Source organism: Ursus americanus, chromosome 22 (genome assembly GCF_024610735.1).
Source record: "Ursus americanus isolate L20-20 chromosome 22, mUrsAme1.1.p, whole genome shotgun sequence".
Lineage (NCBI taxonomy): Eukaryota > Metazoa > Chordata > Mammalia > Carnivora > Ursidae > Ursus > Ursus americanus.
The window spans coordinates 51136804-51153071 of record NC_142148.1 but is presented as its reverse complement, the minus strand read 5'-3'; the positions used below and the strand labels follow the sequence as shown (position 1 = coordinate 51153071).

Sequence of the window (16268 nt, the reverse complement as noted above, 5' to 3'; positions counted from 1 at the left end):
GAAATCTGGTGTTTCCTTATAGTCTCAGTTTTTATAACTAACTTGGTCAAGACCTTGAGTGACAAAATGGTAGCCATTTTAACAAATCCAAATAAACTGAGAAGAATGCAAGAGAATGAGGTCAAGAAAACGTGTAGAACTGCTCATCCACAATCCCTTATCAGCAATTTCAAAATCCAAGAAGCTATGAAAACAAAAGCTTTTTGTGTGTAATTCACTAGTGGACAGGACCTGATCTGCATCTGAACTCATGTGGTGGCAACACCCGACTAACCTGAGGTTATTTTGGATGTAGTTATCCCACTGATGCCAAATAGTCATATCTTAGGCTACAGAAATAAGAATTCTCTTGCTGTCCAGTCCCCTGGGCTGTTACATATCGACATCAACATGGTGTTAATGTTTCTTGAACGTCAATAGACCACAGTACAATTCTAAAATCTGAAAAATTCTGATTCCAAAGTACATACAGCCTGAAGATCATAATAAAAAGTCTGGATACCTAACCACCAACTTCTACCCAGTTTGATAAATCATGCAAAAATACATTTATCTGAAAAGAGCCTGTTTGATTCAAGTATTAAGCATATAAGCATCAAAATAAGGATGATTTAAATGCAAATGCTCATACTTAAACATTCTTTTTTTTTTTTTTTAGATTTTCTTTATTTATTTGACAGAGAGACAGCCAGCCAGAGAGGGAACACAAGCAGGGGGAGTGGGAGAGGAAGAAGGAGGCCCTCAGCAGGGAGCCTGATGTGGGGCTCGATCCCAAGACCCTGGGATCACGCCCTGAGCCGAAGGCAGACATTTCACGACTGAGCCACCCAGGCACCCCTTATACGTCAACATTCTAAAACATGACTCATTCTGACCGTGTCACACAGACAGCTTATTCTATACACTAGATAAACTCGCTTATTCTACACACTAAACTAGATAAACAGCACCTGTTCTTATGCTGGCTCAGGAGACTAGTACTCTGCAATCCCAACCCAAGAGTCACTGTTCTCAGTCAGACACTACTAAACTGGGTAAAAAGCTAACTGTACCTGCAATCTTAACCAGTCCATGTGGTCATAGTAGCCAGAATTAAGGTAATCCCATAGACCACCTCCTAGATACATAAAGTTTCACAACACAAAGAGCAAATGAGTTTCTACACCCATTCCCAGTAAGTTTATTCAGGCTGAGGGGGGCTATTAAGCTTCAGACATTTTAAAGTACTCTCTGTAGAAAATGAGTAGGGTTTTCATACATACAATATAAACAGAATGAACGGATTATATCTAGCACAAATAAAAAGGTCTGCATGCAGTTATTTCTCATTTTCGTCTATTTCTCCCACACCATGGAGTGTTACAAATCCCTACGATTCCCCTTCAGATTGTATTTACCATTTCATTTTTAAATTTTTACTTTAAATACACAATGTTGAAGTAGCAATTAACAGAAATGCTATTGATAACGCTAAAATTTAAAGGGAAACTTTCTTTGTGTATTTGAAAGATTTAAAGACCAAGGCATCTACGCTCAAGTAATGATATCATCATTCAGTTAAGTAGATGTATTTATTATATATATTTCACTAAACAGTTCAGTTTTTATCAGGGTCAGTTGTATTTCTCATATAAATAGTACTAAATTAAATTTGGGGTTCTGAATTTTGAAATACCCACTGAATGTGCCATGTTCTTTCATGTCCCATGTCTTTCAGAGATCGATCTCCCATCTAGGAAACCCTTTCCACACTCCTATTTCAAGGCTCAGGTAGAGATTACCTCTCTTGAAGCCTTCCGCAAGTCCTCTGAATAGAACTGTTGGACTTTCTTCGTTGCTACCATTACACTTTTCGTAGTGACAATCATACTGTAATTATTTTTTTTTCTCACCTATCCCCCACCCCGGCAATCAGCTTATACAATACAAGCATGGTGAGATATTCTTTGCTTCTGCCCCAGGACTTTGTTTCTCCCTCAAGAGGTATTTGAATGAATGAATGAATGAATGATCAGAGAGTTAAGATCCCATTATAAGGTTATGTTCTCCCAAATATGATCATCTGGCAAGGAGGAAAAAGGGAGGAACTGTCAGTCTTCAAAGGCGGAAAGACCAAACCAGACACTCTCTAAACAAAAAGGAGGAGTCACAGTAGCACAAGTTACACCAGTTGTGCCATGAATATTAAATCGAGAGGCAACATTGTTCGATGTCAAGAGCTGCACAGAAAGGGCAGCCGTGGTAACATGGCTGTATTTCAAGTTCCCTCCTGCTGCCACACCCTAAAGCATTCAAACAGAGTAACTCTGCATCGATGATAAAATCTTGAAGAACAAGATATTTTTGTAAGAAAAAAATGAACAATTACTTGAAAATACTCTGGATCAACTGTTTCTCAAACAATTTTTGCACAAGAGTCCCCTGGAGCTCTTATTAAAAACGCAGCCTATGATTTGGTAGGTGCGGCATGGGCCTGACATTCTGCATTTTCTAGCTCTCAGGTGAGGATGATGCTGCTGGTCTATGAGGCGTCCTTTTTAAGGAGCACCTGTGGCAAGATAGATATTCTGTTTTCCTCCAACGTCCAGGTTGGACTTGTCTTACTTTTAACCAGCATACCCTTCTTACCATCCCTTGTTATAACCTAATCTTGACGGTGCTAATTATAGAAAACATTTTGAAAATTCGACTGGAAGAAATCTATATCACTTTAAAAATCTTTAAATTGTTCTTACCTATACTCTGGTAATGCCATCGAAAGAAAATTCGTTCAGGTAGAAATTGCACTATTTTCTATAAAACAAATTTAAAAATTGTTAAGATATAAAGAGAAAATAAACTACACATTTCATGACAGTGCTGTGTGTGTGTGTGTGTATTTCAGAAAATAAAAAAAAACTATTTCTAATAACATAAATAGTGCACTTCACTCTGTAGCCCATGGGACAGTGTCTTTTACTTGCCCCAAGCAACCTTCCTTCCCTGAGTGCCTTAAAGGCATCACTGTTCCACGTTTAATTCCTCCTAAAAGAAAACAAGGAAAAGAAGGGGAAAAAAACCCTAAAAGGATCATTTTATCTTAATTGAATCATAGCCATTGCTTAAGTTCATATTAAAGTAATAATTTCTCAAATGCCAGATTTCCCCAGGTTTCTGCTTTTTCACCTTCCACTTCCCCATTCCATTATCATCATTATTAGTCTCTGGACAAGGACCAGAGTCAGAAGAAAGATGAACAACAAGGAGGATAAGATCATGAGCACACGGATGAACAACGAAATGAAATTGCTGCCAAGAATTTCTTGAAATTAATAGCTAAAAATAAGGTTAGGATTGCAGTTAGGAATTCTACCCCCTTCACCCCACACATTGGAAGATACAATAAAGAATGAATATATGATGTACGAGAGTATTTGGCTAATAATAGCAACTTTTAAAAAAAAAAAAAAGACAAACCCCAAATACGTTTTTTTTTTTTCTTTTTTTCCCCACTCTAAAATTAGTTTTGATCAAGTTACTCTTGGGTCATAAGATTCTTTGTACTTTATCTGCACCTACCTTTTTAAGAAGTGTAGAAATCCAAAAACTGATCAAAATATATTTCTTGGTATTGATAACACATGACTATTTTACCATGAAAAATCCTCATTCTAGGTTTATCTAGGCTAATACTCTACCATTTTGAAAGATGAAGGTAAAAAATGTATATCCAGCTCTCCTGAATAAGTATATTTCCAGGCAGCTAAGAACCTACCTCCTCCATTTGAGCCAGCCCGAGGTTTTGCTTTGTTTTCATTTTCTTGTCTTAACTTCCCCGTGGGTCAGTGACATATACCTGTATTACTTCCTTTGTTCTATTTGACAACAGTGAACAGGTAAGAACATCCACTGAGAAAAGGCATGATAGGTACACTTCCAACAGAAGCGAGGGACTTTAAAAGGCAGACTCCTTGCTCCACCTGGATGTTTCTCCACCCACAGCCTAGTGCTGATGGCCTCGCCTCACCATCCCTCTCACTGCAAGCACCACCTCCCCACAGAGGCCTCTCTGGGCCTTCTTTCTGAGCACCACCTCACCCCTGCTCTGATGCTTTCTCTACCACCTGTTCTGTCATCTTCCTAGCCCTAACCCCTAGCTGAAGTGATCTTCACGTTCACCCATTTGAAGGCGGTATTCCCTCCCCCAGAGTAGAAGACCCACAAGAACAAGAATACCTCTGTCTTTTCTCGGAAGTGTCCCCAGCACCAACAGCACGGTTGGCACATAGCATGTGCTCAAATAAATACTCAGCAGAAGAATTACACGTGCTTTTTACCTGCAGAACTGTTTTGAGATTTACAAGTATCCTAATCTTTGCCTTGGTCCTCTGTTCATGTTAACATACAATGTACCTGGGTCTTTCCTTACAACATGTCAATGACTTAATGGTATTTACATTAAAATACATTAAAATGTGTGGGCATTTCTTAAACCCTAAACTTAGTAAAGAAAACCCAAACAACAACAAAAAAGCTGTATAATTTAAAAGAACTAATTTTTCAATATTTGACAAACATAATAAAATATAAATGTATTCAGTTATGGCCTTTCTTATAAAATCTTCATAGCACGAATCTACACAGATGGAAATGCTATATAAACTACACTGAAGACTATTTCCGATTATATATATTAAAAACAGTATGTGGCTGATCACGTGCTGACAATCACTCACAGGAGCTCTCTCCTACATTTCCACCTCAGACTCCCTCTAGAACATGCTGGCTCGGCATCTCATAAGCCCATAACTCTAAAGGGTATCTTATATCTTGTTTTACTACGTGTTAATGCGGACATACACTCAAACACACTTATATACACACAATGGGCACATGTATATCATACCCATTTAGTGAAAAATACCTACACACTTGATACCAAGCTTGGTATTTGAAATGCAGAAATAAAATAAATATTCATAAACTATTTAGTTCTTCCTTTTAAGGGTTTCGTGATTAATGGGCGAGAGGGATGATAAAGAAAATATCATTCAGGAAAAAAAAAAGGCTGACAGAAATTTCTCTGAGCTGCTGCAGAGGGGAGGGGGGGAGCACCTCATCTCAGCAGAAGCTTCACGGAATGGTACCAGGAAAAAAGGACACTTGAGCTGAGACTTACAGAACTAATTAAATTAGCCTTGTGGAGAACAGGCACAAAAGGAAGAGCATGTGTGAAGGCCAACAGGCAAAGACAGCCTGGTACCTGAAAGGAACAGCAGCAGCAAGAGAGCCCACTTGGCTGGCAGGTAGGTGAGGAGGGGAGAAGGGCCTGGAGAGGCAGGTGACGCTATGATCTCATGGAGCACTGTGCATTCACTGAGCGGGTTCCAGCTGGACGGGAATTGAAGATGGCTGAGAAGAAAGGCAGAGATATCAATGAAGAGGCAACGGCAGCATTTCAGAGGAGGAATGAAGTGGCCTGGACAGAGGTCAGCAAGATAAAGAGGAGAAGCATATAATAGTGATATGTAGTAGGTAAAACTGTCAAGGCAGTGGTCAGAGTACTTGTGGTGAATGGAGGACTCAAGAATAACTCCCCAGCGGCTCAGCAAATGGCAATACTTCTATCTAAGATATCAGATCTAGAAGGAATCCCAGCACGTCAAGTTTGGTTCTGGACATCCTGGAAATGGAGGTGTCAATGGACTTCTTCAAGGAAATGTTCTAGACAATTAGATATACGGGCCTGGAGGGCAGAAGCAGGATTTGGATGGTAACAGGATATAGGTAGCAGCTGAACATGTGTGTGCATAAGATCCCTCTGAGAAAGCTTAAAAAGAGATGAAAGGAAACCCTGGAGATATCAGTGCACTGAAGTTCTCCAAAGACAATAAGGATGAAGAAGGAAGGGGCGCCTGGGTGGCTCAGTCAGTTAAGCATCTGCCTTCGGCTCAGCTCATAATCACAGGGTCCTGGGATCGAGCGCACCATCGGGCTCCCTGCTCAGTGGGGAGTCTGCTTCTCCCTCTCCCTCTGCTGCTACCCCTGCGTGTGCTCGCCCTCTCTCTCAAATAAATAAATAAAATCTTCTTCTTTTTTTTTTTTTTAAAGAATGAAGAAGGAAGAGCAGAAGCTGGAGACAAGTATGCACAGGTCAAAGAAGAAATTTTGAATTTCCCAGGTGTTTGCACGTTTATTTGTCTCAGAGATTAAAAATACTCATTACTATTTATATATAAATACTTAGAAAAAGTTAAACGACGCTGGAAAATATAAGAAAACTGATGTAAATGAAATATAAGAAAAGTGACTTCAGTATTAAATCAAGTGAACTCAGCATTATCTGCTGCCTGAAGAACCCATAACCTTTGTCAGTCAGACATCAACCACCAGGCAGGATCGATCAATCTATAAATTGTGCAGAGACAAATAAATGGCTTTTTGGGGGGTAAATCAAGTGGTCTTCACCTTGCAATATACACCAACATGTGTATTAGATGAGTAATACACAAAAGGAAGTAAAGGTAAAAACCAGGTTCTGTTGTAAGTGCCATTATGGTAAAAGGGAATCAGAAGAAGGAAAAATAAGTACGTTCTCTATGGAATATCTTAATAAGAACCCACGCAAGCACCGTCCTAGCAACAGAATGTACAGCTCAACATGCCCATGACTGCACACAAGGACACAGACAGGAGTATAGGACCGAGAGAGCTGTCTACGGATTGTGGGAAAACATCACAAGCAAAGAGAAAATCAATGACTCTGGACCTGAGAATAAGGACCAGAGTCTCAGCAGTCAGGCTGCTGCTGACCACATGAGCAACTCTAGCACCCAGAAACAGCACGGCCTGGAGATGGCCTAGGAGGTTTCCAGACTGAAGAGAGGCCTCCATTCACATCTAAGTTTTATGGTTCTAACTCATACTTCCCTTCACTGAAAAATTTATTACACAGGCTAGTTCGGTATGTTTGATAACAGATGAATAATGATCATTGCAGGCTGAGTTCTCTGAGGATAGACACTGCGGTGGAGTTAGGAGTGCCCTGGTTTACTGTAAAGGAACATCTGTGGAAGGGAAATGAGGAAGTAGGAGTGGCCAGGGAGCCTCAGACCACCACACAGAGCTAAAAGTCTCTGCCAGCTTAGCAGAAGCGCCACAGCAAAGATGATGCATTAGAGGGGTCTGGTGTGCCTGAAAACGGCTAGGTCCTTGTACCACCACCTTGCTCAGTCAATGGCTGGGGATGAGAAGAGGTGATTGTGGCTGGAGAGCTGAAGGCACTGACAGCCTCGGGCTGCCAGCTAACCCTGCTCCTTGCAGCTCCGTAGCAAATTCTTTCTTGAAGGGCGATGTGAGCAGCACATCTCTCTGCCACAATAATCTTCCAATGATTAATTAGAATATTTTCATCATAATAAGAGGTTGAAGTACTAAGAGCAGTGCACCCGACTCCAGGGACACCATCTCTGCTGACATTGTTTCTTGTCAATGGGCTGCTGCCTCATGTTGACTGAAGCCTAAGCCCGTTGAGTCCTTGAGGCCTTCTTCTGCTTCCTACTTTGTAGTTCACTCTTCCTGAGTGAATGGCACGGCAGTGACTCAGTATCCTACTTTCTCATGCATTCTCCACCAAGGGCACTGGGCACCCCAGCTGCAGTCCGGGATATTCTTTTGATCCCCTCCAGCCACTTGAAATTAAAACAGCGTATAGAAGATGCTGAGAGAATTACTCTACGGATTCAGGATAGATTTGATATTGGACTAGATGAATGCTTGGCAGCATGCCCACTGTTCTTCAGACCTTTACTTTAGTCAGGAAACCAATCTGGCACTGAATCATGCTTTTCAGCTTTCCAAAATACTTATCTGTCTCCTTGATTTGGGTTTATTTTCTTAATGTGCAATAGAGAAAAATGTCTTTTTAATACAAGGAAAACTAAAGAACATAGCAAGATGACGTGTATCTACACACCCGCATACTGTCAGTCACCACTAGTAGTCTGCAACTTGCTCTGAGGTCAGGCCTATCATCATCACCGCTTCTAGATAAAAGTTTTCTTATTTATAAAATGGATGGACTTTAAAGACACTCAAAAATAAACTCAATGAGGTTTGAATATGAAACACCATGTTCGTAGTCTGAGCTACTAAGAACATTCCCAAATGGACAGAACAAATGGATATGACAACTCAAAGGTTGAAACGTCATCCATGCTCATGCTTCTTTGTGTACCCAAATATTGCAAGGATCATGTTTTATGCATTAAAGTCTCTGAAGGCAATAAAAATAAAGCCCCACATGACCACCTCTGTCTAACTGCTAAGCCTGTCCCTCAGAAAGTCCCAGATGAAGCCTACCTTGCTGAAGCAAATACATCGTGCCATTTCTACTGCAGCCGATATTCTAAGCTACACTACTGGGAATGCCACATAAAGCTATTGACATCTTGTTTGTAGTTTCTCTGGAGAGTAAAATAAAAAAAAATTTTCAAGAAAGCCACACAGTGTGAATAAATATTACTTTTCCAAAAAACACATGGCTCTGTTGAATGCTCAGTGCTCAGCTGCATCTATATGGTAATCCATTGTAGCTAACACCTGAAATCGAAATTAGGTATTACTACTGATCAGCACATCAGGGAATCTGTCATTCTTTTAACTGATTATCCATAGTTCTTTTCTCTTCAGAACCTACTGCATGACCACAAATAATGTGAAATGTAAGCTGGAGTTTATACAAGATGCTATAGTGTACTTTAAAATTGCTGATCTTCGTTGAATTTGTGTGGGAAACATTTTTTTCCCAAATTATTACCAGATGATTGCAACATATCGCAGTCGATTCACACTTGATTTCAATTCCACTTAGAAAGGTAGGACGATGAAGAATGAGGACAAGATTACATCCTAACTCATGTGAGGTCATCTACCAAAACAATGGCCAGCTAAACTTGTTATGTCCAGAAGTAGGGAGCATGGGGTACAACTCTCCCTGAAACTAGCCAAATGACATAGGGTGCAAGGTAAAGGAAGTGCTGACAAGGGAAAAAATAGGGAGTTTGGTTTACAAGAACATTAAGTCTTAGTTACTTGACCTTTGGAGTAATAAAAGGTCAGAAAACTTCTGGCAACTGGGCAGTTGGGTTTAAAGGAAACACGATGAGTACCCGAGCCACAAGGACAGTCTGGTTTCAGACAGACTCACAGCAGAAGGAGGCTGGAAGCACGGATGCTTCCAGGTAGACCTACAGAGAGGGCAACTTGTTCTTCAGCTGTCATGGGCCTAGCCACGCATCTCTTACTAACAACGACTCGACCCTCTGGTGTGGACAAAATATCTGCATTGAACTCTGGGAGTCAACGCTTATTTGAGAACTTAAATTTAAGAGAAAGGAGCTAAAATAAGGAACTGCATAATGTGCAATATAGGATGACTATGTTTTTAGCGAAAAAGGTAGTGCTTTTCTTCATATATGGCAATCCCTTCCAGAACAGTACAGTACCCATCTCATGACTAGCCATGCTGTTACTGAGCGAGGAAAGCACAGCTCCACCTTGTTACATCCTCTTCAGTCTTTAAGACCAAACGGAACCATTACCTCTTCAGAAGGGTCCACTTCAACCAAACCTCTCACCATACCCCTCACCAGCATGCTTGCTAGCTAGATGGACACAGGGCCCACCCCACTGCTAGGTGCTACATTTCTTGAGAGAAGGGACCCTCTATTAGCCATCTTGTATCCCCAACTCCAAGAACAGTACCTGGCACCTCATGTTTCCTAATAAGAACTTCACGCACAATGAGAGGAATGAGTGGGAAATGAAAAAGAGGAAGACAACAGGAATTCTAATTTTAGTTCACGTGTATAGGCAGACATAAGGAAATGTCCCAGTTTAGGGAAGGTGCTCACACTCTAACATGGTGGAAACACAGAGCCTGAGAAGTAGGTACTTGATAAAGAACTGAGCGTGGAATTGTGCTTCCAAACATTACAGTAAACCGTAATGCTTGATTTAGATCATCACTTAAGAGGCAATACTTTCGGGGCGCCTGGGTGGCACAGCGGTTAAGCGTCTGCCTTCGGCTCAGGGCGTGATCCCGGCATTATGGGATCGAGCCCCACATCAGGCTCCTCCACTATGAGCCTGCTTCTTCCTCTCCCACTCCCCCTGCTTGTGTTCCCTCTCTCGTTGGCTGTCTCTATCTCTGTCAAATAAATAAATAAAATCTTTAAAAAAAAAAAAACAAAGAGGCAATACTTTCCTCGTTTAAGGTAAAAATGAATGAATGAAAACACTTCAAAAAGAGAGACTAAAATACAGGACAAAGACACCTAAAGGAAAAACGTAATATAATAAAAATGGAGGGACCTCTAATTTCTCCCTCCTATATTTTAGAAACCAACCAATATTAAAATGTTGAAAAACACATTAAGCAATTAAAACCCAGAAAGGGTTGGGGCGCCTGGGTGGCACAGCGGTTAAGCATCTGCCTTCGGCTCAGGGCGTGATCCCAGCGTTCTGGGATCGAGCCCCACATCAGGCTCTTCCGCTATGAGCCTGCTTCTTCCTCTCCCACTCCCCCTGCTTGTGTTCCCTCTCTCGCTGGCTGTCTCTATCTCTGTCGAATAAATAAATAAAAACTTAAAAAAAAAAAACAAACCCAGAAAGGGTAAAGGATCCCATCTACAACCAAAACACTTAGGGAAATCACTGCTTAAAGCACAGATGAAATTGCAAGGAGTCAGGAGGGGGAGGGATGGTGCCCCTCCCATGAAAGCAGAACATATCCAGAATATGCAGCAAAGGAGGAGACCGTCCTGGAGAAAAATGGAGATTCCTCCTTCTGAAAGAGGTTTGCTGAAATAGGATAATTTTTTTTTTTTTTAGAATTTCTGAGTCATGTTCTTCAAAGATCCAAGAGGACACTGAATCTTTTTTAAGATCTAGAAAAATAAAGAAAAAGGTGATGCACAAATAAGTTACATGCTGAAATCAGAAAATATTACATGGAGATAAAAACACGGAAGGGGGAATAAACTATGAGAGACTATGGACTCTGGGAAACAAACTGAGGGCTTCAGAGGGGAGGGGGTGGGAGAATGGGATTGGCTGGTGATGGGTAGTAAGGAGGGCACGTATTGCATGGTGCACTGGGTGTTACACGCAAGTAATGAGTCATGGAACTTTACATCAAAAACTAGGGATGTACTGTATGGTGACTAACATAATACAATAAAAAAATTATTAAAAAAAAACCCCACAGAAAGCATGAATCTCTAGTCTGCCACAAAGTCCCCCACTGTAACCCTGTGGATCACAAGGCCTCCCTGGAACTAAAGAGGTTGAACAGAGATAAATATCTAGATACAGCATGTTTAAAGTTGTAAATTCTGTATATAACTAAAAATCCTACACAAATCTACAAAAGCAGAATATCTAGGAAGGAACAAAAATCAGGCTAATAGTCCTTTTCTCTGCAACATTAAGCTCCAGAAGACAGTGTGGTCAATGGCTCACTGTAGGCTAAGCCAAGTAGAATGGGCACCAGAATACCATCCATATGGAGAACAGAAGTCCCAAAGTAGACCAGGTGCTTAGGTAAGAATCAGTACATGATAAAGATTGCTAGACTAAACTATAGCTATTTTAAAAAGCAAACAAAATTCAACATTTTGAGGAAAAAAAGGATTATGATTCAGAAAGTATATAGCCAGATATATATGTCTGAAGCTAACGGAAAGGTATTCTAGAGCGGGAAGTATAGCAGCCACATATCTCCCTTCCTTGACATATGAAGCAAATTCATATTCCAGCAAATACAGAGATTAATTAAACAATCCAAAAAAAAAAAAAAAAAAAGCTGTGAGGCTCTAAGCCCTGTGACAGGAGCTATATTTATATAATAGGAGTTAAGATGGTTATGAAAACGAGAGTAAATCCTCAAAATGATTAACCTAAGAGAAATAACATTCTGAAAATATTATAGGAAAACAATCCGGATACAAAATACTTAAAATAGCTGAGAAGAGAGAAGTACCAAAAACATATGGGATAAAAGTAAAAGCATGGGACTATCATCAAGTACTGCTTTACTCTTGATATGAATAATTAGAAGAAAAAAGTTCCAAATGGTACTTTGCTAATTTAAAGATAATTATTAAGAGCATGGGGAAGGAAGAGAAAGCTGAATGGGAAGAAATCAGAGAAGAAGATAAACCATGAGAGACTCTTGACTCTGGGAAACAAACTGAGGGTTGTGGAAAGGGACTGGGGCGAGGGCATGGGGTAACTGGGTGATGGGCATTAAGGAGGGCACGTGATGTGATGAACACTGGGGTGTTATACGCAACCAATGAATCACTGAACACTACATCAAAAACTAGTGATGTGCTGTATATTGGCTAATTGAATTTAAATTATAAATAAGTAAATAAATTGGCATTCTAAATAATATTACTAAAGATAATTTTTGGAATGATAGAAAATAGAAAGCATATTTTCCAAATCACAAAGTTCATTTGATAAAGTGAAAGTGACCTCTCCCTCAACAGACAAAAATAGAAAAAAAACCCAAAAATGTTGATTATCACACATAAAAAATCATAAATACAAATAGGTTAAGTTCCTCTACCAAACACCAAGTCATTCAGACCTGGCTTTCAAACACAGAAAGATTAACAATAAAGCACAGAAACTGATCTATCAGGTGTGCATGGGCACAAACCCACAGCAAAGTAGTATCAATAGCAAGTGAAAAGGCTTTAAGGGGAACAAAGGGAATCATTTCAAATAGAATAAAAATGTGGAAAAAAGATGGTCTCTTCAATCAATGGTGTTGGGAAAATTGGACAGCTACATGCAAAAGAATGAAACCTGACCACTCTCTCACACCATCCACAAAGATAAACTCCAAATGGATGAAAGACCTCGATGTGAGACAGGAACCCATCAAAATCCTAGAGGAGAACATAGGCTGTAACCTCTTTAACAACGGCCATGGCAACTTTTTCATGACACATCTCCAAAGGCAAGAGAAACAAAAGAACAAATGAACTTGTGGGCCTTCATCAAGATAAAAACCTTCTGCACAGTCAAGGAAACAGTCAAAAAAAATAAGAGGCAGCCCACAAAATGGCAGAAGATATTTGCAAATGACACTACAGATCAAAGACTACTATCCAAGATCTATAAAGAACTGCTGAAACTCAATACATGGGAAACAAATAATCAAATTAAAAAATGGGCAGAAGATATGAACAGACACTTTTCCAATGAAGACATACAAATGGCTAACAGACACATGAAAAATGCTCAAAATCATTAGCCATCAGAGAAATTCAAATCAAAACCACATTGAGATACCACCTTACACCAGTTAAAATGGCAAAAACTGACAAGGCAGGAAACAACAAATGTTGGAGAGGATGTGGAGAAAGGGGATCCTTCTTACACTGTTGGTGGCAATGCAAATTGGTACAGCCACTCTGGAAAACAGTGTGGAGGTCCCTTAAAAAGTTAAAAATTGTGCTACCCTATGATCCAGCCATTGCACTACAGGGTATCTACCCCAAAGATACAGATGTAGTGAAGAGAAGGGCCATATGCACCCCAATGTTCATAGCAGCAATGTCCACAATAGCTAAATCGTGGAAGGAGCCGAGATGCCCTTCAACAGATGACTGGATTAAGAAGATGTGGTCCAGGGGCGCCTGGGTGGCACAGCGGTTAAGCGCCTGCCTTCGGCTCAGGGCGTGATCCCGGCGTTACGGGATCGAGCCCCACATCAGGCTCTTCAGCTATGGGCCTGCTTCTTCCTCTCCCGCTCCCCCTGCTTGTGTTCCCTCTCTCGCTGGCTGTCTCTATCTCTGTCAAATAAATAAATAAAATCTTTAAAAAAAAAAAAAAAGATGTGGTCCATATATACAATGGAATATTACTCAGCTATCAAAAAGAACGATTTCTCAACATTTGCTGCAACATGGACAGCACTGGAGGAGATAATGCTAAGTGAAATAAGTCAAGCAGAGAAAGACAATTATCATATGGTTTCTCTCATCTATGGAACATAAGAACTAGGAAGATCGGTAGGAGAAGAAAGGGATAAAGAAAGGGGGGGTGATCAGAAGGGGGAATGAAGCATGAGAGACTATGGACTCTGAGAACCAATGAGGGCTTCGGGGGGGATGGGATAGGCTGGTGATGGGTAGTAAGGAGGGCACGTATTGCATGGTGCACTGGGTGTTAATTGCAACTAATGAATCATCGAACTTTACATCAAAAACCAGGGATGTACTGTATGGTAACTAATATAATATAATAAAAAATATGATTATAAAAAAAACCCCAAAACAGAACACTTTAAATCAGAAGCAGGATGACTGTCTTTGTTGTGTCTATTTACCCACATACTGGAGGGCCGGGCCAGCAGTGTTAAGACAAGAAAACGGACTCACTGGCAAGCTTGTCATTATTCACAGACAATGACTGTCCACCAAGAAAACACACAAACAAAAAATCTGCAGACAATATGCTGGAATTAAAGAAATCATACATATTCACTTAATCCAGCAGTGGGAATGGAATGAATGAACTTGAGCTAAATTCACAAACAGAATTAAATCTCAGAAATACCGTTGAATGTGAACAGCAAGCCACAGATGATTACGCACCACATGAGACCATTTTTATTATACTCAAAACCAAACAAAGCTGCACAATGCATTGTTTAGGGATACGAATACTTGTGGTAAAAAACCATTTTTAAAAAAGAAGGGTAACGGCATAATGCAGAGGAGTGGCTGCCTTCAGAGCAGATAAAGAACACGATCAAGGAGAAGCACCCAAGTAGCTTCTACTTCTTAAAATGAGGGAGGGGGGGACGGTGTCAAGAGAAGGGGCTTTAGAACTATGCCTCATAACTTGCATATATGTTATAGACTCTTTAGTAAATGTTCAACTGCTACATAAACCAGACAATTTAAATTAATGGGACAGTTCAAACAAATGATGGATACATATTTAAGTGACAGGCTTAATTAAAGCTCCTGTTAAAGACAGCTCCTCTGTACAAATTTCATTCACAGCAGGGTTACCACAGGAAACACAATAACCACCATAACATAAACAGTGAATCAATGTCTCTTACTCTGGGGAAGGAGTACAGCCCTTTAAGGAGAGAAAGGGGAACCACAGTCACTGAGGGCCAGCCAGGAGCCAAGTACTGGGCAGGAGGTCTTCAGATCTGTTTTATTCCACAAACCCAAAAAGCCCCTGGAGAGCTTTCTCCCCTGGCCTCTCCCTCCAGCCAGCTCTGCAACAAACATACATTAGGCCTTCCTTTTATCGTCATAAAGTTGATCGCACACCAGCCTAAGCACATGTCTCTTCAAACCATGAATAATTTCTAGATAACCAACAATTAACTTGCAGAACCTACAATTTAGTTCTAGTGCAGCTCTCAAGGTATCAGTAATCTGGCCGCTTGTCTAATACATGTGGACAAGAGAGACTGTAAGCTTAATAGACCAAGAACCACACCCAAACACACTGTTCCAACTTTGAAAAGAATATGTGATCACACACGGACACACAGACACATATGAAGATTGCAATCTCACTAGTAGTCAGGAACAACATATTAAAAACAGTGGGTTTTCAACATGTCAGTTTGCATATATACACACACAAAAAATCATCTCCAGTGTTGCTTAGGGAAATTTACACACAACTTCCATAAAAGTTTCCATATAAATTTATATGACCTTTTCAAAAACAATTTGGTCATATCAGTAGTTTAATGTGGATACATTTCCATCTAAGAACTTCACATCTCGGTAACCATACAGGAAAAATTCTCCCACATGTTTGCAAAAAAATTAAAAATCACAAGAATATTCTTTGCAGCACTGTTTTTAAAAGTGGAAGGAAATACATGTCCATCATTTTTTATGTCCTCAAGTAAAATTAAAGAGCTAAAGTACCACATTTTCAACAAGAATCTCAAAAGCTAAATGAATTTAACAAAAACTTACCTCAAAAAGAGGATGGAGTCCAGCTCCTCCCTTTCTGACTTCTTATTCCCTAGAATGTATAAAAAAAATTAGTTATCATGACAATGTGTACATTTTAAGATATTAAAAATTATGTTATCTTGGGGGCGCCTGGGTGGCACAGTGGTTAGGCGTCTGCCTTCGGCTCAGGGCGTGATCCCGGCGTTCTGGGATCGAGCCCCACATCGGGCTCTTCCGCTATGAGCCTGCTTCTTCCTCTCCCACTCCCCCTGC

General features: G+C 40.3%; 2 protein-coding genes across 36 annotated transcripts in view; one reads left to right on the top strand and one right to left on the bottom strand.

Moving 5' to 3' along the window:
- The window catches only part of LOC148108139 (uncharacterized), a 485477-nt gene that overhangs the window by 192961 nt on the left and 276248 nt on the right, over positions 1–16268 (top strand). The window lies entirely within an intron of this gene.
- The window catches only part of LOC123803623 (ral-GDS-related protein-like), a 124342-nt gene that overhangs the window by 43728 nt on the left and 64346 nt on the right, over positions 1–16268 (bottom strand). For 11 of the 23 annotated variants that reach the window (XR_015721098.1, XR_015721097.1, XR_015721103.1 and 8 more), the window contains 2 exons: positions 16017–16065; positions 2736–2793 (listed from right to left, as the gene is read on the bottom strand). The exons of 1 other annotated variant lie outside the window; for it this stretch is intronic. Coding sequence is in view for 2 of the 22 variants with exons in the window: in XM_087853854.1 (XP_087709980.1) it covers positions 16017–16065 (49 nt within the window). In the remaining 20 variants the exon portion in view is untranslated. 11 more of the 23 variants (XR_015721116.1, XR_015721110.1, XR_015721113.1 and 8 more) reach the window with 3 other exon arrangements.